The 27329-nt window shown below is 42.7% G+C and overlaps 1 protein-coding gene across 2 annotated transcripts in view; it reads right to left on the reverse strand.

Annotated features, from left to right (window-relative positions):
- DPP6 (dipeptidyl peptidase like 6) overlaps positions 1-27329 on the reverse strand; it is a 562250-nt gene that overhangs the window by 419264 nt on the left and 115657 nt on the right. Inside the window, exon 1 of one of the 2 annotated variants that reach the window (XM_063126297.1) lies at positions 23142-23382. The exons of the other annotated variant lie outside the window; for it this stretch is intronic. Coding sequence (XP_062982367.1) covers positions 23142-23363 — 222 coding nt within the window. The 5' untranslated portion in view covers positions 23364-23382. Of the gene's footprint in view, positions 1-23141; positions 23383-27329 lie in introns of those variants that run through there. 2 annotated transcript variants of the gene reach the window in all.

Here is a 27329-nt window from a genome sequence, read left to right on the forward strand (position 1 = left end):
TGTCCTGAAGTCAGAAGGTCGTGTGGCACCCCATGACCCCCAGCCTCATGACCTTCCATTGGACCACACCTATTTATGAACGACTTCAGCGTGCTTGACCACAGCCTTTCCCCAAGACCCTGTGCTTCTGGATTGTCCTGATATCAAACTGAGACCAAGGCCATCGCTAGACAGGGTGATATCCCAGGGATCGCCCCGGGATCGTCCCTATGTGTTTACATGACGCACAGGGGATCCTGGGAGCAGGGACGGATGATCCCTCCCTTTCCCTGGGATCTTGCCCTACACGTCTAGCCTGCTTTTTCCGTGTTTCTCCGTGGAACGTGTGGGCGGGCGTCGTGGTTTGTCCCAGCTCCTCACAAGTAACCGTGAGGAGCCAGGAGTCGGGCACGGGGCACAGAGCTGCTCAGGAGCTCCGTGCCCACCAGGGGTGGGGTGGGCGAGGGGTTGTTTTTTAAAAACCCTTACTATTTGCGCATGAGTGCCTGTGCACTCCGCCCCCTTTAAAAAAAATGGCGGCCATGATGTCGCATGCCACGTGTAAAGCAGGGTGATGATCTCGCAATCATAAAATCGTGAGATTGTCTCCCTCCGACCCCCTCGTCTAACTGAGACCCAAAACCCTCTCTTGGGCTTGACCACTCCCTGTCCTTGCATCCAGCTTCCCGAGTTGCCTCCTGTTCAGGGACCAAACCAGGACAAGACCAAGTCAGCATAGAAGTGACAGGGGCATACAAGCAACAGACAGGAAGGGCAGAGGCTGTACTTCATTGCTATCTGCACATGACTGGTTTGTTTTAAATCTATAAGTTTCTTCCATCTCGTCAGTAGCAAAGCCCCTTTTTATTCAAATATATTAACATAAGACACCTTAACAACACACTTCACTCGGAGCACAATCCCAATTATGCTTATTTTGGAGTGCCTTCTCCCCTATCAATCTGCCAAGTCACTGAGGTCATCAGAGGGCATGCCAGGAGAAGAACCTTCAATGTGGTGGCCCCATTTTTGCAGGAATTCCCTGCCTCTGGAGGTCAGGCAGGAGCTGTTGTGTTGTTTCTGGGACTCCTGAAAACCTCTTTACTCTAGGAAACCTTCCTTTATTCTAGAAAACCAGCCATGGTTGTTGTTGTTGTTTTTGTTGTTGTTGTTGTTTAAATAACAACTTTAATTGGGTGTTTTAATTATTTTATCTTTGGGTCATTTTATCTTTTTTTGTTTACTGCTCCAGAATCTGTTTAGATGTAGAGCGGTGTATAAATTTTGTAAATAATAAATACATTTTGAAGCAAGCTCCATTGAGTAAAATAGGGCTAACTCTCTCTAGTAAACTTGTTTACAACAGCAGCTTCCCTTAGCCTTCCATCTGATGCCTGGGTGCTGACTGAAAGTGTGAGATGCCAGTAAAGTACCCTTTGGAAACACTATCATACTGTTACTCCAGCCATACTTCTACAATTACTCCACCCATACTACTAGTTGTAGAAATGGTTGATCTGGCTAGATAGGAGACCACCTGTGTACATCACCTTGGATTCCCTGGAAGTAAGGCAGGATATACATGCAAGAAATAAAGAGACTTGTCATGCCTTCTATGTCAAGCCTGGGCCTCTGATCCAGCAGCGTTCAGAGAAAACATCACACCCTCGTTAGGTTAGATTTAGATTATTTTGCTTTGGGGAAAGAGCCTCTGCGTCCCATCTCCAAAGCAAAGCTGTTCAATTCAGCACGAGGTGGATTGGACATGCAAGTTCATTGCCTAATGCAGCCCAGGGCCAGTCTTCCACCTTGCGTGGCCCAAGGCTTTCAAGACAAGGAAAGGGAGGCAAAGATATCTTTAATACCCTCCTTAAAAAGCCTCCGTTTATTTCCAGAGCTGGCCCACAATCTACCAAAAAGCAGTGTGTTTGGGCCCTCTTTGGAAATGCTTCTGCCTCCACCAGAAAGTATGGTTCTGACCTGGATTTTGGTGGGCTTGGAATTCTACCCTATCCTCAACCAGTTGTAATTCTGCTGCAATGTGACACGGAGGCCACAGCTAGACCTAAGGTTTATCCTGGGATCATCCAGGGTTCACCCCTGCCTGTGCACTGGATCCCCTGTGTGTCACCTAGATGAACAGGTTTGACCCCTGGATGATCCAGGGATAAACCTTAGGTCTAGCTATGGCTGGAGTCTGTTGATACGTCAGTATGGCTCTTTGACAGTTCCTATTGACATTTTTATTTTCATGACCACCGTGACATGTGCACTTGGTACGCAACTTTCATGATCTGTTAAGGAGAAGTTCAACTAATTGCACACAAGACATAATGAACCACCTTCAATCAAGAAAAAGGACTTTATGGGCTCAATTCTCAGCATATTGAGAGAGAGAGAGAGAGAGAGAGAGAGAGAGAGAGAGAGAGAGAGAGAGAGAGTCCTACAACTCCCAGCATTCCCCAGCCAGCATGGTGGAAGCTCATGGTGGAAATGCAGACATTACAAAAATGTGCACAGAAATGTATGCTGGGAGTTGTAGGCCTTTTTTCTGTCTAAACCTCCATGGTATTGGAGGTTTGCCAAATATATGAGTTTGCAAAAATATATAAGTTTTCAAAATGATGCAGTGGGTGGATTTGCAGAAGAAATGGCTAATGAGTGAGGGAACATGTGAAGGGCAAAAGGAGAAGTGTGAACCAGAAGACATTTTAGTATCAAAGGAAATCAAAGCAGAACAGCACCACAGAGAGATGCACAGGTTGCCATTAGTATACATGCGAAACACATGCAAGAGACAGGAATATAATTAGTATTATATAACCATTATCAGCAATCTCATTTGGATGATCTTAGGGAAAAATTATAGTAACAGATGTTCTACCTTCTGCATGTGCTGCTTATGCAATTATTATAGCTGCAGGCCAAGCTAGTTGCAAATTATGTTGCATCAGGCACACGTTAGCTTTTGACATGCATCTCTTTCCATACATTCCGTGCACATATTTTTATGGTGCTTCTTCCCACCGAATTGAATAGAACAAACCATCAAGTAAACATCTGCAGAACAACAGCCTTCAGGGCATATTCCAACAGCAGCTTTCTGTTGCCTTGATTTGATGCTTGGGTACTAACTGAAAGCATGGGAAGCCAGCAAAGGATGTACTTTAAAACTGCAAGTACCTTTGGGGAAGTATTTTTAGTGTTGCTATAAAACCACACTCTATTTATCCCAAGGACCTAAGGATTGGACATGAAGATCAATAGCGATTCCTTCTTTTATGTGTATGGTGAAGATGGGGTGAAGCAGTATAGCTAGGGGAAATACAGCCTGTGGGTTTTCCATTGGGAGAGTATGGATTCTTGCTAGAAGCCCATTGAATACAGCTCATCAAACAAACTCTTCACATCTATTTGTAAGGTCTTCCTCCCATGAAATTTTAGCGGTCTTGTTTTATTATTATGTATTTTCTTCTTTCTGTTAGGTCTTGAGTGCACATATACCTGTCAATACTTCAGAATATAGTCAGAAGGAATGGTGGGCAAATTCTAAGCTCTGTAGAATGAATCGCTCCACCGTCAATGCTGCTGACGCCCCTATATCACCTTCCCTTTCCAACAACCACTCAGGGGACAATTCCCAAGTGGCAGTTCAAGAAGGCACCTATGCCAAAACATTACAAGGCAATTTAAAAAATACCTTTCAAAAATTAAAATAAAAAAGCAACCTTTTCATCCTCCAATCAATTGCTGAGGAACCTCATATTTTTCAACAAAACTGCTGCATGATTTATTTTAATGGTAAATTTATTTTTATTTTTTGTGAACCGCCCAGAGAGCTCCGGCCACTCTGCCGCAAAGATCATCTTCTTAGCACGCTGCTCCGACCATGTTACTCCGCTTCTGAAATCTCTTCATTGGCTTCCAATTCACTTCAGAATCCAATATAAACTTCTCCTGTTAACCTTCAAAGCTTTTCACGGTCTAGCTCCTTCCTATCTCTCCTCTCTCATCTCACACTATTGCCCCGCTCGTGCTCTTCGCTCCTCTGATGCCATGTTTCTCGCCTGCCCAAGGGCCTCTACTTCCCTTGCTCGGCTTCGTCCATTTTCGTCTGCTGCCCCTTACGCCTGGAACGCTCTTCCAGAACATTTGAGAACTACAAGTTCAACCACAGCTTTTAAAGCTCAACTAAAAACTTTTCTTTTTCCTAAAGCTTTTAAAACTTGATGTTGTGCAGACTTCTACTGTTACTTTCTACTGTTAGTTTTTCCCTACCCTGTGCCTGCTTACCCTTCCCTGTACCTGTTGGCATTCTCTTCCCCTCCTTATTGTTTTACTATGATTTTATTAGATTGTAAGCCTATGCGGCAGAGTCTTGCTATTTACTGTTTTACTCTGTACAGCACCATGTACATTGATGGTGCTATATAAATAAATAATAATAATAATAATAATAAATGTAATAAATAAATAAATAAAATATATTTAAATCTGGATTTTAAAACCACGCCTTTCCATATTTTAGTTGTTTTGATAGTTATCTCTCTTTATAAAAAAAAAAGTATTTTAAATTACTGTTGCTTCTTTAAACTCTTTTGCTGCTGCTATGCAGCAATTATTATTATTATTAGGCTCAAATAAGATTTGAATAGAGGGGGTTCACACATCGCTAGCCTCTTTCATATCAGTGCCTCTTATGAGGATAAGATTCTTCTGCTAAAAGGATGCATAAGAGCTATACTGCTGTGTTAACCTATACTTTTTGCAGATGGTCATTTTCTACATTCCTCATGATTTTTCAGTACTCAGAAAGCTTTTATTTTATTGTTTTTTCTTCTGAAGGCATTTTGATGGAACCGATGTGAAGAGCTGTGTGGCCATGTTAGTCCCAGAGAATGAGACAAGTGAGATAGGTATGCCATTATTATCCTTTACTGGAAGAGTGTGCAGAAATCTCCTAATTTGGCGTAATTCTTCTTAAGCAGGAAAAACAAAATGTTTAATGCATGTGCAATTCTTAGCTATGGAAGTGTCCGTGCCAATATCTAATATAAACCAATCTAATCTGACATTAATAGGAATTAAGAAGACTCTAACTGACTTCAAAAACATAATACTGTTTATATAGCGCTTAAAAACAACCACAGGCTGTACATAAGTCTTTAAAATAAGAGGCACTGCCTGTAGGCTTACATTTAAATTGCAAGCTTATAATTGGAAATAAAATGAGGGGAAATGAGACCTAAGAAAATGGATAATACATTTTGAGTTATTTTTATTTGCATTCTAGGGCTGTAGAAACAATCCTGGTCAGTTCTTAAGAATTCTCCAGAACCACAACTTTAAAATAAAATGGAGGATTCTCACAAGCCTAATAAGGATGTCATCAATGCTGGGTCCCCTTGCCTCAGCTATCATTAAATAGAGGGCTTGGATCATCAGGAGACTCTGAAAGCAACCAGAATAAGAAAGGCTGGTGAACAGCCAGGCCCCGGCCCCATGACTGCAACTTTATAAGAAGGGCCTACTTTATTCTGGCCTTCCCTTAATCATGTTTTATCAGACTTGGTTGTAGCTGCAGTTATCAGCTGTTAATTTTATTTTATGCTGGTGTTTGCTGTCCTTTAGAATGTTTGCTGCTATTGGTGCTTTCATTGCCCTATGTGTGGGTGTATGTGTGATGACTGTTTTTATTGTGCGCTTACCATTTTTCATGCCACTATGGTTTTTATAATGTGCTTTAGTGTTATACAGCACCTTGGGAGAGCTTCTGCCCCGAAAAGCAGCCAATAAATATTTAAAATAAATCAATAGAATAAATAAACATACACTCTAGAGCAGAAAAAAACACCTCTGTATTATGGTAAACGTAAAGCAGGCACATGTAATAGACTCAGTCCTGTAACACATTGTAAGGATAAATGCTGCACATGTCCAGAGAACAAAATCTGCCAAGAAAGATCTATGGAATAACAAGGAGTAGAAAACATGCAACACCCCTTTGTGAGCCAGCTTTCTTAGCCTCTGCCTGAACAGATCTGCATTAATCCTCAGGGAAGGACTACACAGGGAAATTGTAGAGAAATGCTATAAACCTACTGGTAAATCTGTCAAAGAAAACACATCAGTATATGGCCTGTTCAGACAACATGCTAAGCCATGGGCTGCTAACTCTTTTGCAGCAAATGGTTAATGAACATATTTAAACTGTGGTTATGTTGCCACCATGGTTACGAATGGTTCACACAACACATTAAGTTATGGTTCACATGATATGCTAAGTCATAATGTTTAGCTCAAAATGCTTAACATGTCGTCTGAACAGGGTCTATATGTCCAAGAAATTAAAATATGAAATATCAAAGAGCTGCACCCAATGTTTTCAATTTACTTCACAACAAAAAAAGGCATTGTTGGTTTCTTCAATTTGTTACGACTGCTTGAGGACACAACAGTTGCAGAAAACCTTATTTCCAGGTGATGAATTGGGCATTCCTATATAGATCCTACTCACGATCAGAACCATGAAATCCCAGGCCTGTTCAGAATCTTTGATATTATGTGTATGTCATTAAATTAAGCTTGGATGTTGTCTTGTGTGTGCACATGTGAATGGAATTATGTTATTACTTTACCTAAATATAAAAGTATGCTCCTGCAGCACCTACATAAATGCAACATGGGAACTTGCCCTAACCACAGATTAATTAAGAACATAAGAAGAGTCGTGCTGGATCAGACCAAGGACTGATCTAGTCCAGCATTTTATTCACACAATGGCCATCCAGTTTCTTCACACCATGCAAAATTTTGTACACATATTATATTGTCGTCCCCCCCCCCCCATTACTCATCTTTTTTTCTAAGCTAAACAGTCCTAGATTTTATAACCTCCCATCACAGGGGAGTTGCTCATATTGATTGCCCCTTTCTGCAGCTCTTCCAATTCTAGGATATCCTTTTAAAGGAACATTGACCAGAACTGTACACATTATTCTAAGGGTGGTTGTACCATAGATATTGGCAGTTTAATTTTCAGTTCCTTATCCTAATTATCCTCAATGTGCAATTTGCCTACTTCACAGCTGCTGCACACTGGGTTGAAATTTTCATCCAGCTATCCAACACAATCCCAAGATCCTAATTTGGTCAGCCGGATCCTATCTTTTTTGCTAGCCTGGATCCTATCAGCGTATATGTGGAGTTGGGATTTTTTTAACCCATAAATTATAGGGAGTGCAAGGAATGGTGGGGGTTGTGGTGGAGGATGCAACAGGTCTTGTTTCAAGTTCTGGTTCAGTTTTGGGGCATTTACATTGAGCATAACTCCATTGGGAAAAGGCTCAACATTCTCTCCATATCACCTGTCTTTCATTCAAGCTTAAAGCTTTTGATAACCTTCTCCTCCATTTGCAAACCCTTAGTGATCTCTCATTCAACTTATGGCTATATAGATCATTTGGTGTTACTGAAAGTCTGGTGAATGAATCTCTCTTCTCTCTCTCTCTCTCTCTCCAGAATACTCACTTCTAATATACACTTGGAGTGTTTTTAATCAATCCCTTTATGAAGTTAAAGAATTTTTCTGCTACTGAACTCCAGTAGAGCAAAGAGATATTTTTTTACAGTTTGCCAGTAGGCAGATCAAATGGAAGAAATGCAAAATAATGTCTTTCAAATTAAATTAGGGCTTTCTCATGTTGGAAAGGCACATTGTGCTTTTCACACAAAAAAAGGGATCTTTAGAGAACATTGAAAGCAAACTCACAATGCTGGATGCACAGTAGAGTGTCACTATCTAATTAACAGTAGACCATAGGACATGCTGGCTGGGGATGATGGAATTTGCAGTCCAACACAGCTGGAGGGTGACAGGATGGAGAGCATAAGAAGAGCAATGATAGATCAGACCAAAGTCCATCTAGTCCAGCATTCTGTTCACATAGTAGCCAACCAACTACCTCTAACAAACCCATAAGTAGGACATGACTTCAATAGCGTCCTCCACATTGTGTTCCCTGCCAACTGGTGTATATAAATATACTGCCTCTGATAACGGAGGTAGCATATAGCCACTGATAAGACTTATCCTCCATGAATTTGTACAATCTTCTTTTAAATCGGTGGCCATCATTACATCTTGTGGAAGTGAATTCCATAATTTAACTATGCACTGTGTCCTTTCTTTTATCGGTCCTGAATCTCCTACCAATCAGCTTCATGGGATGACCCTATTGGGTTCTAGTATTTTGAGAGAGGGAGAAAAATGTCCACTTTTCCACTTTTTCCACACCATGCATAATTTTGTACAATTCTACCATGACTCTCCTTACTCATCTTTTTTCTACGCTAAGCAGTCCCAGATATTCCCTCATAGGGGTGTGGTAATTTTATTTACCCTTTTCTGCACTATTTCCAACTCTACAACATACTTTTTGAGTGCAGGGTATGCAGTATTCAAAGATTTGTATAAGAGCAGTATGATATTGGAAATTCTATGTTAGATTCCAGATAATTAATGAACAAGTTGGTCCCAATATATTGTAGATCCTTTTGGGACCTCACTGTTACATCCCTCCATTGGGAGAATCTATTTATTTATTTCATTTATATCCCGCCTTTTTTCCTCCAAGGAACCCAAATGACGCACATAATCCTCCTCCTCCTCTCCATTTTAACCTCACAATAGGTAGGTTGGGCTGAGAGTCTGCAACTGGCCCAGAGTCACCCAGTGAGTTTCCATGGCTGAGTGGGGCCTAGAACTCAGATCTCCCAACTCCCAGTCCAACACTCTAGCCACTACACCACACTTTACCATTTATTCCTACCCTCTGCTTTCTGTTCTTTAACCAATTACTGATCTATAAGAGGATCTCTCTTCTTATTTCACAACTGCTAAGTTCACTGAGAAGTCTTTGATGAGGGACTCTGTCAAAACCCGTTTGGAAGTCCAAGTAAGCAATGTCTACCAGTTCACCACTGTCCACATGTTACAAAGAACTGTAAAACTTTCAAAGAATTCTAAAAGAATTCTAAAAGAATTCTTTGAAAGAGACAGAACTTACCTTTGTGGAAGACATGTTGATTCCATTTTAGCAGAGCTTGTCGTTCTATATGCTTACTAATTTTATCTTTAATAATGCTTTCCATCAATTTATCCAGAATAGATCTTAAGCTAATTGGCCTGTAATTTCCCGATGTGACCTGGATCCCTTTTTTAAAAAAACCCATATTGCATTTGACTTTCTATGTTCCTCTGGTACAGAGGATACATTACTTTTGTTGTTGTTGTTGTTGTCACTGTTAGAAGGTCCGCAATTTGAGTACTGTAAGACGGGTATCATTTTAGCCTGATAATTTAGCTTTCAATTTTTCAATAAGGTCAACAACTTCATCTTTTGTCGAAAGACCACCTTCTCTAGCTCTTTGCCTTCTCTTCTCCCTGAAATACTCTCTTCCTTCCAAAAGCATATATAACCAGATAAAGAGCAGCTCTAGCAACAGGGATCATTTCAGCAAGACACTCATGGTTCTATAAACTGCTACCTTCACTAGAGAGATTTTAGTCTATGGAAGGGCACATCCAGGTGGGAGATTCCATCCTCAATGTTATTTCAGAGTGGAGGTGGGGGAAGAAGAGAAGCAAGGTCTAAAAGCCTACCAATTTATTCAAGGTTAAACTGCAGGAAACCAGATTAATTTTAAGAGCTTATGTTGTGATTTTCTCTGTTTAATTCCTCATACCTACAGTGACCAACAAAATGCTCCTTGTCTTCAATCAGGAAAAAAACAAAACAAATGAATTTGGCAGTCTAACTGCTAAGAACCAGAGTGGGTATGATGTTAATTGAATGAATGAAAGCTTCCCCTTAAATGTAAATTGCAGGTTCAGAAAGCCAATTTTTGTTAGGATGATGGCAGGGAGAGAAAGAGTTAAACTCCCCCTTCCCACCCACCTTACCCCATAGTTGCAAAGTGGCTCAGACTTCCCCAAGAATGATATTTACATAATAAAAACAGACACACTGATTGCATTTATACAATTAATGTCACATCTAAATGCAAGTGTACCTTGAAGATGTTCGATGCATAGTGAAAGTCGCTGAAAATGTGAAATTCATGTCATTTTCATGAATTTCTGACTCATTCTCCTCCAATGCATACCTTGGCATGCACCACTGCTTTGGAAAGTGGTATGAATACATAAAGCTGAAAATAGAGGAATCCAATTTTTATTTTTATTTTAAAAAAAGCTCCCTAGGAGCCATGTAACTTTCAGATGACCTAAGAAAAGCAATGACAATCAAGCAATATGCTGCAACTCCAAATTTCTCATTTATAACTTGAAGGAAGGACATCTACGCTGCCAGACATATCCTCTGAATCTTCTCCCATTTCATTCCTCCTTGACTTTCTCTAACCCTATAAATATCTGACTTGTAGCCCAGGCAGCCCTCCATCTATCAAGTGCCTGCAAAGTACGTTTGCATGTTCCCCCCTGGTCTAACCTTGTCACTTCATCACATTAACTCTTGTTTCCGTCTCTGACAATTTCCAGCCCTGAGCTGCACAGCCAACAAGCCACTTCTTCTGTAGCACAGCACTTTTACAGCCAAAAAGAGAAAAGAAAAGTGCAGCGGCATGTATACCCTCACTATTGCGACATTATCCTTATCTAATTGCATGCACTTTGGCTCTGTCTGACATTTTCCAAATAGCAGATACTTATTAGCTCTTGCTAGATAAAATAAAGCAAGTATTTAGGGTGATTATCTATTCCCAGGTTTACTGCCATGCTGTAACGAATAGGGAAACCTGTTGTCTACCTACTGTGGGGGGAAGCTGTGGCTTAGATGTATATGTATATAGTCTACATTTTGCACTGAAAAAGGCCCAGATTCTGCAACCAAAAATACTAAATTAAGTCATGAGAATAGGAGAAAATCATAAATGTAATTGTTTACTATGAGTGCAAAAATATAGGTGGGAGGAGTTATTGCAATGTGGAACCTTGACATAATGGACAGATGAATAGAAGTAATAGGAACAGCAGAATCTGGAGTACGGGGAGCACTAATAAGTTGATGCCCTCATTAGTCCATTCCTAACATTGCAGCCATTTCTAGATGCTAAAATCTCAGGGAAGTGCCTTAAAGACCCTGCAAATAATTTGGGATTTTGATTGAACAATGCCGTAGATAGGTCAAAAGGAGATACAGCCCTTATGACAGCTAAAAGAGTTATACTATCACATTAGAAGGACAAATCCACACCTCCCATAATGCAATGGATCGAGGACCTTATAACATTATCAACTTTTGAACGGGTGTTATATAGGCGCAATTTGCATGTGGATAAATACACAGATATCTGGTCTGCTTTTCACCATGTATTTCCTGTTCTGTTTTGTTGATATTCACAATAGAAAATTTAGAAAAAATTAAAAAGGAGATACAAACAAGCCCAAAGCAATAGATTAGGACATGATGTTTCTACATTAGGTTACTGAGAAGGCTATGCAACTCTTAATATCTTTTGTGCTTTTATACTGTATTTTGTATTTGTGCTTTTAACCTGTTGGTTGTTTTATTATGGTTTTAATTTTTGTGAACCACCCAGAGAGCTTCGGCTATTGGGCGGTATAAAAATGTAATAAATAAATAAATAAATAAATATCAAAATTTACTCAAACACAATGTAGCCTTATTTATGCACTGTCTGCAGCTGAATGCAATGCCAGTTTCGGTGGGGATCAAAGAGGAAAATGGAAAGCTTCCTCATGAGTCAGACCATTGGTCCATCTTGTTGACACTGCCTGGCAGAAGGTTCCAGGTTCACTCTCCTGGCATGTCCAGGTTGGGCTGGAAAAATACCTGTCTGAAACCCTGGAGAGCCCCTGCCTAGATAGAGCAATGATGTCACTCAGCCTAAAATAGCTTCCTAACCCATTCTTCTGAATATGTAGTAGGCCTAGTCTAACTTGTGCTTCACTCTCATAACCCCTCCTGCCTGAAACTTTGAGCAGGACCCTTCTATATGATACATGGGAAAGAGAGGGAAAAGATCAATGGAACAACCATTAATATTAAAACAATACAAGAAAGTGCTTCGGGTTAATGATTAGGAAAATCTTCTTAAGATGTATACAAGTGTTGGGAGTAGGGCACGTTTTATATATATATATATCAGGAGTGTTTTGCCTCTGGGGTCAGAAAAGTGGCCTTTTAGTTCGCTAGCCTTCTGTACTCCTGGGCACAGATGGAGCATGCCATATCACATTTCAGCACTAGCAACAGTTACTAGCTTAGATGGCTTTTAAAAGGGGATTAGACAAATTCAACAAGGACAGGTCTGTCAATACCCATTAGCCATGATAGCTAAATGAGATCTCCATGTATGGAAGCAGCTAGAAACATAATCCTGGGCTATGTAGACATTGGCTTGATTCAAAAAGGCCATTCTTGTGTTATTAGGCTTGACAGGTCCAACTATTTATTGGTGTTAATGTTAAGGAAATTAGTAAGCATCATGAATGGTTGTATGAAAGGACTGTGTGCTTTTCTGAGCTGCATAATTTGGTTTTAGGTCATCATGTCCCCTGGTTCTGAGGGCCCACATTATCCTGATGGGACAGAGGTGACCCCAATTTAGGACAAGCCCTCACACCCGCTTCTATATAATCCCATCTACATCTGACATGGAAGATGACTCCCTTGCAGCTTCTCCTGTCCCTCAGCCATGCAGGAAGAGACTGCAGAAACAGACACCAGCCCTTTAAGAAATTCCATCATCTTCCAGCAGGGGTGGAGCCACTAAAAGATCAGGCACTGCCAGCCTTCTTCAGGCCTCAGTTGATGGCAGACCTTTGCTGGGACAACAGCTTCTTACAGGAGCCAGCCACCATTTCCTGCAGTTTGCTATCCAAGGTCCTGAGGTGATCCAGAACAGATAGCAGGCCAGTTCACACAACACGAGAGTGGTTAATAGGCCATGCTTGTTAACCAGCCTGTGCATGCTGTTCACATGGCAGCCTGGTTTACATAATTACCCTTGCTGCGCACAGCTTCTTCTGTTGTCCAGAGCTGGGGAGGGTAGCTTGTTGAGGTGGTTAACAAACCACCCGAAAACCATGTCCTATTGGAGGGTTATGGGGTGGTTTGTTAACCACCCCAAGAAGCCATACTTGCTGGGAATGAACTAAATGAGAAACCGTGGTGGGTGGGGTTGAAGTAGCAAGTTGGTGCCTGTGGGTGCCACAACCCACCATGGCTTAAATAAGCTACAGGTCACTGCAGTGAACATGAGAACCAGATCATTGAGTGCTGTATTTCAGTCTGCTTCCCCTGGGCCTTGCACCTAGTCAGGGCATAGGTATACTGCATCTTATCATGTTAATGAGATGTACTAGCATGATGTGACACTCCAAAGGAAACAGGGCAGTCATTCAAAGAAACAGAACCTGGAGGAGAAGTCTATCAATGGCTACTAGTCCTGATGGCTATGTGCTACCTCCAGGATCAGAGGCAGTAAGCCTATGTACACCAGTTACTGGGGAACATGGGCGGGAGGGTGCTTTGCACCATGTCCTTCTTGTGGGTTCCTGGTCAACAGCTAGCTGGCCAGGGTCTGATCCAGCATGGCTCTTCTTATGTTCTTATCTCCTTCTCACTGGTAGTTGCAACTCCAGGTGCCCCTGTCAAATATGGGTGGCTACCAAAGAAGGGGGCTTTCCAGTGGTGGCACCCTGATTGTGGACTGTCCTCCTTGAGGAGACTTGCCTGGCACCTATGTTATGGTCTTTTCAGTGCCAGGTGGCGCCTTTTTCATTTCCCCATGTGTTTTAAGATCATTTTAAAATCTTCAGTGCTTTTATCTCTGCTCCATTTAATTTATTTAGTTTATACTATGGTGACTTCATTCCGTTTTAGATGTTTTATGGTTATTAACTTCTATTGTTAACTGCCAAGAGGACAAAGTTAATTGGAGTGATACACAAATTGTGTAAATAAATAAAATAAATTAGCTTGCAAGCTTGATTGTAAGTCTTGTTATTGATCTTATGTAAGCAGCTCTGGAAGTCTTTTTCTTTTTTGGTGGAGTGGGGTAAAAATGTATTAAAATAAATAACCAAATATAAATATGGAGCCAGTGAGTGACAGTGTCACTGCCATGTAAACCAGTGGAGGCTGGTGGCTCCGATGTCAAGGGGCAATGAATACGCTCCAGGTTTCAGTCAGAACGCCACACCATGGATAGCTCCTTTAGAGTTCTGATTGGTTTTGACTGAAATCTGGAGTGGATTCACCCCCGTAGTGATACTGAAGCCACCAGCTTCCTCTGTGGCAAACGAAAAAGAAAAAATTCTAGGGCTACACTGCTTGCCTATTAGGTTAGATTAATTGATTTAAAACATCAACCCAAAAGCTGCCCCTGTTTAATTGTCAAATTAATAGGAATTTGTGGTTGCAAATTAAATAAAACTTCTTTACATTTACTTGCGTCCAAATGTATTTTTATAAGTACTTAATACAGGCGCTAGCACCATAGCTAGCAAGCACCATCTTAAGGCTGCAGTTCTATACTCACTTACCTGGAAGTACATCCAATTGAACTCAATAGGGCTTACTTCTGAGGAGACATGCGGTGTAAGAGGCATTCCCACTTCTTTCACACATATGAGGGAATGCCTCTTCCGAAATTATGCATCGATAAACAAAGAAACTACGCTTCTGGTTATTATTATTATTATTATTATTATTATTATTTATATAGCACCATGGTTACAGGAATACTGTTTTTACCCATCTGCAAATTTAACTGATAAATTGGTTACTTAGCAGATCTAGACAATGTCCACAGATGTCTGTGGAGATTCATAGCAATGCTTCAAATAGTGAAGACTTTTCTCTCAGATATCACTTCACTTGCCCTGCCATCTGGTAAATATACACATAATGAGGTTATGATGTCATTTGCAAGGCTGTTACATCAGCGCTCTAAAGACATATGCCAATGCAAATATTTAGTGTTCTTCATGTATTTGTTAATCTTGCTTTTTCTTCTCTTGCTCCAAATATCAATACTCACTGCAGCAGTTTGCTACCCTGTGGGATTTTTTTATTGTTCTCCATAAAACCTGCACCTTCTTGCATTTTCCCCAACAATCACTCATGAAGCCTTGAACATCAGACTGCTAACATTTTCACCACCCATAATCAATGCTAGTCTTTCAATTTGCTGAAAACTGCATTTTGAAGAGCATTTCAATTTGCTTCTGCCTGGGGTGACCAAATTTACTCCCCTGCCAGCCTATGGTAAAACTGTGCATAATATTTTATTTAACTCAGGGACCTGATACTATACAATCACTGCATAGACAAGTGAGCTTCTCCCAGTGTGTGTGTATGTGTGATTTTTTAAAAATAAGTTCTGCTAAGATCTGCTGTACCTGCAGATACCAGGAATTGAGTGTGCAACCTTCTGCATGCTAGGCAGGTTCTCTACCCTCCCTTTGCTTGCTTGCTTTCCTAGCTAGCTGGCTGGCTGGTGTGGGGCTCAGGGCGCTTCCACTGTGCATGCCACTGAATCCCCAGAATCTGTCTTGTTTGGGGCCCACAGAAATATGGAAATGGCCCTGCTTTGGGTATTCAACTGTGGAGCAATAGCCAATATTTTTCTCTTTAAAATAAAGATTTTTAAAATAAAATTACATCTTCAGGATGTGTACATTACATATTACACACAGCTTTCAACTTCAAATAATTGTTTAAAGTCTACTTGAAATATGCCAACAAACAGTCTGAGAGCTTCTGCTATGGGGCAGAATAGAAATGGAACAACAACATTGAAAATATTAATAATGAATTACACTGAAAATATTAGCAATTATTACTTTGATTCATTACCTGGTCATCTCTGATGTCTTGAAGAACGCAGCCATAGATATAAGCAAATGTAAAATATCCTGTTCAAGTTTGGGATAGCTTAATATATGGAAATGCTGTCAAGTACAAAAGATTTTTAGATAGCTGATCATAAAGGTTAGCTGAAATTACTCCCACACTTTTGGATTAATTAACCTTTTCCCAATAGTGACTCTACATTTTTGGCTTGTATGTGATGCCTCCTTCCAATTGCTTGTCATTTCCATCCATTGTTAGCATGATCTTTCAGTGACATCTTAATGTGACGTCATTCCATGTGCTACCTAAAAGTGTCTCATTAGGTGTTTTAGCCCATATTGTTTCACAATGTCACATGCTGTAAAGCAGTGTCAATTAGTATACTACAACCCCCTGCATTGAGCAGGGGGTTGGACTCGATGGCCTTGTAGGCCCCTTCCAACTCTGCTATTCTATGATTCTATGATTCTAAGTGGGACAGCCAACCATTTTTTCCATATGGAGTGGTCTGTTTAGTGTACCAGCCATGGCGTCTTCCAGGATACTCGATCCCAGCTGCCTGGGTTTTCCATCCCTTCTCCATAGATATGCAGCATTCGGTCACTGAGCAGGCTCATTTTTTATTTATTTGTTTATTTATTACATTTTTACACCGCCCAATAGCTGAAGCTCTCTGGGTGGTTCACAAAAATTAAAACCATAAAAAGCATAATAAAACGACCAACAGTCTAAAAACACAAATACAAAATACAATATAAAAAACACAACCAGGATGAAACCAAACAGCAGAAATTGATATAGGTTAAAATACGGAATTAAAACAGCAAAATTTAAATTTAAGTTAAATTAGCTGTTAAAATACTGAGAAAATAAAAAGGTCTTCAGCTGGCAACGGAAGGAGTACAGTGTAGGCGCCTCTATGGGGAGGTTGTTCCACAGCCGGGGTGCCACAGCAGAGAAAGCCCCCCTCCTAGTAGCCACCTGCCTCACTTCCTTTGGCAGGGGCTCACGGAGAAGGACCCCAGTGGATGATCTTAAGGTCCGGGCAGGTACATATGGGAAGAGGCATTCCTTCAAATAAACTGGCCCCAAGCCGTTTAGGGCTTTGAATGTTAGTACCAGCACTTTGAATCAGTCCCGGACCTGGACTGGCAGCCAATGAAGTTGTAAAAGATCTGGCATGATGTGGTCTCGCTGGGGGGTTTCCCCTTCCCCCCATAAATATGTTTTCTATTGTCTACAATCCTATCGGCACTAGCAACTCAGTTTGCTATTAGAAGGTGTAGTTGTGTTATCAAGTTGACTACAAAGACCCACATTCCCATATTTATGATGGTGATTGCCAACCACAAAGTCAGAAATAATGGCCAAACTCAATGACATTAAGTCATTTTTTTTTTCAAAAATGCAAATAATATCTGCTGAGGAGAGATCGATCATTATAGGGATTGCAGCAGGCATAGAAGAGAAAAAATTCCTCCCCTGCGGTAGTTGTGAGGAAAATCCCCCCTCTCAAACTGGTATGTGGTCTTTTTTGTGGGTGGAGGAATCTCCCATTGCTACCATTCTTACTAATGCACAACCACCTTCACATTAGGGATTTTTCTCAGGACCACAGCAGGGGAGGAAAGGGTTGCATTTCTTCTCCATGCACTGCTGGGATTGCAATAATAACCAATCCCCTGCAACTGATATTATTTGCATTTCTAAGAGTCTACATATTAAGTGCAAAGACACATTTAACGTTACATCTAGTTTGGCCATATGAGTACAGAAAGGGGACCTAAAAATACTCATATGACAAGCTTCTCATCTTTTGTGACCCTATGCTGGTCACCAATCATACTTCCTCTCTCTTCGAATAAAACAACTACTGTCTTTTTGGACCAATTCTGAATGTATATTCCATGAAAATTTCCACTGCAGTAAAGAAGAAAATTATCCTGAATGATGAATAAGAGAGGACCAAAGAAGCATTTGGTTAACTCTGTAGACCTGATCTTTGACATTCAGTCCCCTTTAACAGGAATAACTTATCATCCCAAATTTAATTTTAAAAGGATTAGTGTGATTATCACTTTTATTTTCAGTGTCTTATGAAATTAATCGATATTTTGCATTAGAGAGAAGTGCTGAATTTCTTATGCACTTGATTAATGCATTATTATCATCACAGTAATTAAAAGGAACAGGGTTATACACAATCAGCATGTACATCTTACTCAGCACCTTTGGCAGTTGCCTCCAGAAATTAAGCTCATTAATCACTTTGACTGCAAAGAAAAGTAAAGCTGGGCTAGAGAAATAGAAAAAGCTCTACTTCATAGCAGAAAAAAAATGTTCATAGCCAATATCAAGAAAACCATTAGTCTGTGTTCCACTATAGAAAACATTAATCTCAAAAGGGAAAATATGAGTGTGATGCCAAAATTATAAATTAATGTTCTCCTGTTATAGTGTTCTGTAGCTACTTTCATTTCTTCAGCAGATACTGTATCATATCCATATCAATTAATCTGGGCATGCAGGTCTTTAACTATGGAAGAATGTTATCCACATGTACCGTGTTTATGGGATTTGAATTTTAACATCAATATGCCATGTGAGGCCATATACAGTGCTAAATAATACTTAGCATTTATACAGCTATTGGGAATTCACAAAGGGATTTGTATGTATTATCTCACCAGTTGTCACTACAACAACCCTGGAAGTTAGGCTCATATAATTATTATCTCCATATTACAGGTGAGGGAGAGGGTGTAAGGCCAGGGCGGAGAGAATGGATGCCTCAGGCTGCCTGAGAAGTCTAGGGCCCACATATCTCAGAGAGTGACATTTCTTTTCCTGTTCCCCCATACCTGCTTCTATCATCATCATCATCATCATTATTGGCTATAGGCAATCACCCAAGGTGCATAATTCCCCCCTCTTTATTGATCCTTCATGGGAATGGGGGGGGGGGGAAGCATGCGAAAAACACATCTTTACCACTCAGCCTTTGGATTGGCAAGCTAGCTGGTTTGTTTTTCTCTGCTGGTCTTGCACTTGGAAAAGTGGCTAATGAATGTTTAGCAGACTAGGACCAGGAAGCTGGAATTCAGGTCCCCACTCAGCCACGAAGCTCACTGGGTGACCTTGGGCCAGTTATCTTCTCTCAATGGGTGAATAACACAATAGGGCTGTTGTGAACTATAAATGGTGGGCTAACATGGTACATCTCTCAGAGCTCCTTGGGGGAAGGACAGGATAAAGTTTTAATAATAAAAAAATAACTGGGGACTTCCTAGCCCATATTCTTGACTACTACAATGGCAAACCCAACACTTCCAATGGGTCTCTAACACCACCAGAAATACTTTTCAACCCCCAAAATAATGTAACTATACTGTATACAAGAAGATAATGTGTAGTGTACTTATCACACTCTGTAATCTGCTAGAAATTCTGACCAAATGGTTATTATAAAGCTAAATGGTTATTATAGAGCTATCTACATGTTTAAATACCTGAATTAAGTTGGGGTTGGGGAAAGACACCATTTTTAAAATCTCAAGTTATTGCATTGGACATTTGAAGAAGAATATACTGTCAAGGCTGATTATTCAAGCCAACCAGTATATTCAACATAACAACCCTGAGATCTTTTAATTGGAGACTCAGGAGACCTTTTAATTGGAGACCTGCAGACCATGTGGCTCAGCCACTTTTGTGGGGATGCCCTCATTAAAGACAAGAGCTTCCTTGCTCAGTTTTAGCCTTTAATATGGAATTTATATTAGATGTCTAATCCTTCTAGAAAGGCTTTTGCAATGCAATCACCAGCAAAGCAGCCAGTTATCAAATATAATCACATACAGCAGTGGCAGGATTTAGCAGAATTTCCAGCAGCCAGGATTTTCAGCAACTGGGCAAAGTGGATTCTGCTGAAACCTGTCAAAATTCACATCTCTCTGCATTTCATTGAGCCGCTTTTGTCCTTGGACACCAGCTTTTCATCTTTCCAAAAGCACGCCATGATGAATTCCACATTCGTTTACATTAAACCTGCCTTCTCTGTTCTCAGTGCCGCTTGCAAGGAGGAAGAGAGGCTTTGATGTGTTCTTTGCCATTTTTACCAGTTACCAAAGTCAGAAATTCTGCCTTGGCACATGAATTGAACACTCTTCACTAACACTCTTTGCTAGCTGACAACAAGCCACAGAGGGCTTATAAAGCCGCTAGTTCCCTTTAAATGACCCAATGCAAAGTCCACCGGCAAGTTAGATCCACACATGGTGAAATTCAAGAGCATCAGCACCAGGGACAGCTCCGAGAGTCAGCACTCTTCAGCACTGGTGTATAAAGGAAGCTTCCCCAGATGTGGTGGACTGCAACGCCCATGATAATTTTGGCTGGGAAAGATGGAACTTGCAGATCTGGACAGTCCCAGATTAAATAAGGCTGTTATAAAGAAATGCAGCAAAAAAACAACATGTACATCTGGACCTCATTTTTATCTGAATTCACCTTAAACCTATCACATAAATACATGTTAATGTAACCCCATCTAGATAGATCCCACTGTATCTGAACTACAGATTATCTAGACATTTAGAGTGAAGTCAGTCAGTTCTTATATTCCCCCAACGAGGACCTGGTTCCTAACTGTTAATATTTCCTGTCCAGAAGAAATATTTATATATCGACTTGTTCCCAAAAACCTAGAATTTGTTAGCTGGGGCAGGGAAAATATCCTAGGTACTGCAAGGTGAAATTAATGGTGGTGTTTTGCCTTTAAAACACACAAACACACATACACAATTTGGATAAAATCAAGCAGGAGAAGCTAACAGTGTATTATACAGTTGTTCTATTTGTTGTCTTAAGGTATGTGCAGATTTTTATGTATGTGCATAGAAAAGTACAGATGTGGAAAAGAGGAAGCTGACGGTTATCTTCTGATATCTTTCCAGCCTGTGGTTTAAAACTCCTGGCAAGTTGCATTTCATAGAAGGCATTCTATTGTATGTTGTTATACAGAACACACTCTTTAGGAACCTAACCTCAGAAGAGATATGGCAGCCTTCCCCATCCTGTATGTTTCCCAGCATTCCTGACCATTGGCTGATGGGAGTTGAAGTCCAAAACCTCTGGAAGGCACCAGATTGGGAAAGGATAGCTTGCACTTGTTAAATTCCAGAATTTGTGTTTCAGCTGAAACCTCTCCCAGTTTGTAAGATGACAGTTCTCTCGCTCGCTGATAATCAAGACATCTGTCATATTAAGAACTGGGGTGGGTGTTGGGAAGTGAAATGTAAGCTACAAGCTCTTTTTTTTTTTAAGTGTGTGAGTGTGGCAGGGGGGAGGTTCTTTTTTAAAAAGTTCTTTGCTTTCTCATACCGCCATCTAGTGGGCAATTCATGGGATAGGATAGGCAACAGTCAGACAGACCCAATCAGAACATTTCTTTGTTATATATATTAAAAAAGGTTATCTCTATGATACTGAGTTGGTTTAAGTTATATCTTCTTTGCCCCAATGAATACTGCAGTTGGGATTTTAACTGATTTAAAGGGAGTGGAACTTCTCTCCCATTCTCCACCTATTTTTTTTTTTAAAAAAAACAACCTGTTGGCTCTTTTCAAGGATTTTTGTGCTTCTTTCTTTTTTGGAGGGTGCGTGTGGAGAGACAACCATCCCTCAAACTACCTCCCACAAAGCATTCTTTCAATGAATAAGCCGGGAGAAAAGAAAATCCCACGACTTCTTTGCAATTGCTCTCTCAACAGGGATCTTAAGTAAGAAAGGAATTGTTTCTCTTCTCTCCATGTTCCAAGCAATCATGAGTTTGTGATAATTACTAATGACTTCTATAATTAAAGCCTGAGCACAGCTGCTGGTCTAATAGAAACTTCAGAGGAAATAATAGTTAGAAATAAATATCCTGCAAGAGAAAAAGCCCTAAAGATATTGAAGCCATTATATCCCCCTCTAACTTTTATAACTTAGATATTTATTTACACATGCACAAGTAGGAGCACACACACACCACACACACCCCAATATGATGAAAATGCCTTCGAAAAGGACAAACTTTATAATAAGGTACTCGTCCAACTTAAATGAAGTAATGGTGATCAACCAATCTAACTCTTCCCCTTAACAAGTAACCATCAATCCAAGATGATTTCAACTTTTTTTTCCCTTGTTGCCACCATCAACCCCAGCAGCCAGCAAATGTCCTGAATGAGTCACTCGTTACTAAGGCAATATGCAAATAAAAATGAGTAAATCTCTCCCAGCAGCAGGAAGGAAGGATAGAAAGAAGGAATTGGGAGGATGAGAAGAGAAAGAAAAACGTGATTGCTCAAATTTACACTTCATTACCTCTCGGAGCTTAATATAGCCGATATCTAAGCTCTATTTGTTTGTTTCTTGCTAGTTTGTTTTTGTTTTGTTTTTAAATAGAGCGGGGTTTGGGGATGGGGAAATAAAGTGATGGTTTCAAAAAGAAAGAAAAAGTTTCCAGCAGAAGAACTGCAGGATTTCTTTCAAAACTATTCTGATTCTTACAGTCTAATGCTATGCACATTTACTTCGATGTAAGTGCTACTGAGGCCAATGGGATTTACTCCTGCTGGACGGGGATTCGCTAATTCTCCCCTTAACCGAAATTAAGTTCAGATCAGTGGAACCTGTTTCCAACGAATGCGTGTAGGAAACGGGATGCCCACATCTTCACGTTTCAAGGGGGGGAAAGGGAGTTTCTCTTCAGATCTTCCGCAGCATAATTTAAAAACAACAATTTCAAAAGGGAGAGAAGCAAAGTAGGAGCGGTGGATAGTGGGGAAAAGGTTTCAGCCAAGCCTCTCTCTTGCTCATTCACACACACACACACACACACACACACACACCATGAACTATTCCCTGAGGCTTCGGAGCTACACCACTAGCTGCTGTACAACTCTTTCGGAAGCTCTCTCGCACACGCACCCTCGCACACGCACCGAGCCACTTCGCGAGGCGATAGAGAGGGACGCGCGTCACAAACCCATCCCACGGCTAGCATTGCCTAGAGAGGGACGGGTCAAAACAAAAACAATTGGAAAAGCAGACAAAACAAGGCGCGAGCGAGCGAGCGACGCAGGGGAAACCCAGAGACACAACTCGAGCGAGGGAAGGAGGCGCGGGAGGGCGACCAGGCGCCCTAGCCTCGCGCCAACCCAGCGCCACCCAACCCAAGGCAGGCAGGCAGGCAGGCAGGGGCTGGCTTACATCTTCCTCCTCGCAGTCACTCCTCCTCGCCTGGTACTGGAAGCGAGGTCTCGGGTTGTCTGGTGCCGATGGCCGCGAGCCTTTGCCTCCTCCGCCAGCTGCCGCGTTGGCGGCGTCCTCCTCGGTGCATTGGGGGCCCAGGAGGTGACTCGCTTCGGGAGTGACGGGGAAAGATCTGGAGGTGTTGATCTTCCCGCCGAATCTCTGGTACAAGGAAGCCATGAAGTCGATCCAGGACGGGGCGGAGGGAGAGAGGGAGGGGGCAGCCTTTGGGGTCGGCTTCCGATTTCCGAGCTCTGGGCGAGCGGCGGGGCTGCTCCCTTCCTCGCGCGCTCCCCCGCGTCGCTGACTGCCCGCTGCCGCCCGCTACCAGAACAAGTCGAAGCCTCCCCGGGAGCGGATCAGTGGCGCTGGCGAGGAACGCGCGCTCGCGCTCGCTCTTCCCTCGACAGCATGAGGCGGCGGCGAGGAGGGAGAGTTGAGGGCATCACCCACATCCACGCACAGAGACGCCCGCCGGCCGAAGAGCCGAGCCGAGCCCCCCCTCCCCGCCCCTGTCTAGGAATGCTGTAGAATCCGAGAGGGTTGCCGCTTTCTCGCTCCCCTCTAGAAAAGATGTCCCCAGATGGCGAAGCCTGAGCGGATCGGAAGGGGAGAAGAGCAGGCAGGCAGGGGGGCTTGGCTCATTCGCCCAGCGCCTCCCTGGGGCGACGGAGCAGCCGTCTTCGAGGTCTCATGGCAGCAGGGGACGACAGAGAGGAAGGAAGGAAGGAAGGGAAGACGGTGTGTGTCTCCCTCCGTCTGTGCGCGCGGCGGGGGTGAGCGTGTTGTGTGTGCTGCGAGAAAGCTGCGAGAACCGGGAGGAGGGGGGGTGGGGGATAGAAACACAAGCATGGGAGACCTCATTCAGAGCACGTTTTTCATCGAGGAGGAGGCGGCGGCTGTGGCGGCTGCTGCTGCTGCTGCTGCCTGTAGTGTTTTCCCCTGGGGGAAAGGCTTGCGGCGGTGGGGGGAGGAGGTGAAGATCATAGAATCATAGAATAGTAGAGTTGGAAGGGGCCTATAAGGCCATCGAGTCCAACCCCCTGCTCAATGGGGGAGGGCTTTGGATTCCCCCCTCCCCCTTGGAAAACTTGAAAAGGAGAATTCCAGAAGCGGGTTTGGGCGTCGATGGCCAGCCACTGCTGGAAGGCGTGAGGAGCGGGGTCAAGGGACCCCTAGGCCAGCAGGCTCAACTCCGGAGGGGATATGGGAAAGGGAAGAGACCCGACCTCCATCCGGCGCCAAGAGCCAACTGCGCGCGCAGTGCCCGGCTTGCTAGGGAGCTGCCGCTTCCTCTCGGAGGAACGTCTGTCCTTCCATCCCCAACAGGAGGGAACTCATTTCCTCCTTCCCTTCTCTGGCACCAGCTGCAGAGCGGGGCGGAGGGGCTGGGGAGACAGGAGGTGATCGGTGACTTTTCCTCCAGGCGCGTTGTTATCCCTACTTTACTCTCTTGTCGCCGTCCCCCACCCCGCCACCACACACACGCACACTTCTCCCCACCCACCCCCCTTTTCGCTCTCGCCTGCTTGTTTAATCAGCCAAATTGACTCGTAATATTTCGCTCCGAATTCATTTTGCTGCAGTAAAACGTGCTTCAGCGCCCCTCTGTGGAAACACGCGCGCATTGTTTCTCGGCGAGCGAGCCTCTGGAATAAACAAAACGCGAGGGATGGGGGCGCTCGGGCAGTCTGGAGGCGCTGGACACCGGTAATGGGGGAGGAAAATTAAGGGGTTCCGCGGCTCTAATTGGTTGCACTGCTCTGACGTAGTTCCCCCCATCAGAGAGATTCGGGCTTTCCGCAGGATTAACCTGAGCTCGTCCCATCAGGATCCTCACTAAGCCATGTTCTCTCTGGGCTAACACCTGGAGGGTGCGCGCAGGGGATTGGGTGCGCGGCCGGCACTGCGATGGGTGGCTCACAAGAGCCCTTGAAGGGAAAGGTTGCACTTCTGGCCTTCCCCTCCCTATCGGGTTGCTGGGTTTCCATAGCAACAGATGTTGGGGATTTATTTATTTATTTTAAATTAAGAGTGAGGAGACACGGAGAGAAAGGGGAGGCAGCCCGAGATGTCAGTTCCACACACCCCCCTTTCACTTCCCCTCCTCGACTCGCTTTGCAAACATGGGCTTATAAAGAATGTGAGAATTAAGTTCGCGAATGGGTCTCTTGATGTCCCTCTTTACAGAGCACTCCAGTTTACTTCTTTCTCTCCCTTTTTAACAGTGAGAAAACTCCCCATTATCTTTAGCAAACGTAATCTGATGGGAGGAGGGGGGATGCTTTCCCCTTCTTTATAAATAAAAAGAATGTCAGATATCTCCTCACCTGTTTTGAACCCCTTGCATTTTATTTTCCAATCAGTGTAAAATTTCTTCCTCTGAACAAAGCAAAACCGAACCAGCCACCTAAGGGGAAAGCATTTTTCTCTGCGCCCTGAAGAGGAGTTTTCATCTGCTCGGGTCTTCAAAGTCAGTGCTGAAAAGCCGTAACATTTAGATGAAAAGGGGAACCTCAGATCCTTGGGGAGAGGGTGGGGGACAAACCCTGCAGGTCACACTTCCTTCCCCGCACGTAGTTGAAAAGCACAAGACATCATTTTGATCTTCAGGACTTGGATCATGACATTTAATTAAATGAAAGCTCAAAAGTAGGCCCGTGACTCTCAGAAGTAGAAGGTTTCTGCGTGGAGTCAGACATTTCATCACAAGCTATGTGAGACTGTCGCCTAAACATAAAGCATTGCAACTTTCCGCAGACCAGTGGCCCACGAGATTGATTCATGGTTCTGCCATAAGCACACTGGTGCAGAATTATTGTCATTCCCTTCATTAAAAATAATACTCTTCTGGAGAATTTCTTAGCTAAATTCTAAGAAATGCATTGTGAGCACCAGCATCTGATTTTAATGAAATGGCAGGAGATCAAGGAACAAAACAAAAGATTTGTTTTGATAACATGGGATTTTTCTCCCCTTAGAAATGGTGGAGGAAAAATCAAAGATGATCACAAAGCATCAACCGGGGGGGGGGGGGGGACTGTGATATGAAAGTCACACCTTTAAAACGACGCATTTTAATAAAAATGCTTAGCACATTTTCCATAGTGCTGCATTCTTACTGGCATCTCAACCCCTTTGGGCCATTCTTTCATGATTTTTTTTTTTAACAGAAGATAACATGCTTGCTAGTTAGAAACTACTGGAAATCTATTAAACCACAAGATTTGTGACTGGGCACTTCACAGAACACAGGAGTAGTACTGCCTTGAAGCAAACCGCTTAGGACACTTCAGCACAAAGCTATGCTTAACCTGTTTGGCTGCCCACCCAAGAAATCGGCACTACACCGCAGCTCGAATGCAGTCTGCACAAGGGAAGGGATATTTTCTGTGTCTGATCTTTCAATCACTCCATCTAACAGCAACCTCGTGTGCTGGGTGCTAATAGAAATGGAGCCTTTGAGAAAGCAGAAAGAAGTGTCCACGTGCTTCGGGGAAGCCTGGGGTTTGCAGAACTGGGGGAAGAAAAACACACACCTGTTAATCCCTACTCCCCATCTTATAAATGCAACTCCATACAAAGTATCCCAAGGTGGGATGGAGCATGCTCAGTAGTTACAGCAGTGGAGGCTGGTGGCTCCAACACCAGTAGGGCAGTGCCTCCCCACTTTGGATAGAGTTCTGAGTGAAATTTGGAGCAGATTCACCCCACTGACACCACCAGCCTTTACTGATTTACAGAATGTGGAGTGTCAGTTAGCAGGGAATGGGGGAAGCAATCAAAGGGCTTGCTGGAGGAAGCCTGGCTGGCTGTTTAGAAGGTGAGGATAAACCACAACGTTTCTGCTTTTGCCTTTCTGTTCTTGTTCTGCTGCAAGAGCTGAACTACGTTTGAGCCCCTTTTTCCTGCCCTGCCAATCCAACAACATCAGGAGGTGGGACATATAAGGCTCTTACAATTTGAAAGAGAGACAGATGCTAATGGTGCTATATAAGGGATTTAGGTATTGCCACCCAAATTAAGGCAGCCTCTGTAGACTCATGAAACAAAGCTGATTTCTCAGCCCTGCACAAAATGCCTTCTGACTCAAGCGACATAGTGAAAATGTTTGCGGGGAGGAAACCTTGCAGGTCTGGGGTTAGC

Source organism: Elgaria multicarinata, chromosome 1 (genome assembly GCF_023053635.1).
Source record: "Elgaria multicarinata webbii isolate HBS135686 ecotype San Diego chromosome 1, rElgMul1.1.pri, whole genome shotgun sequence".
Classification (NCBI taxonomy): domain Eukaryota; kingdom Metazoa; phylum Chordata; class Lepidosauria; order Squamata; family Anguidae; genus Elgaria; species Elgaria multicarinata.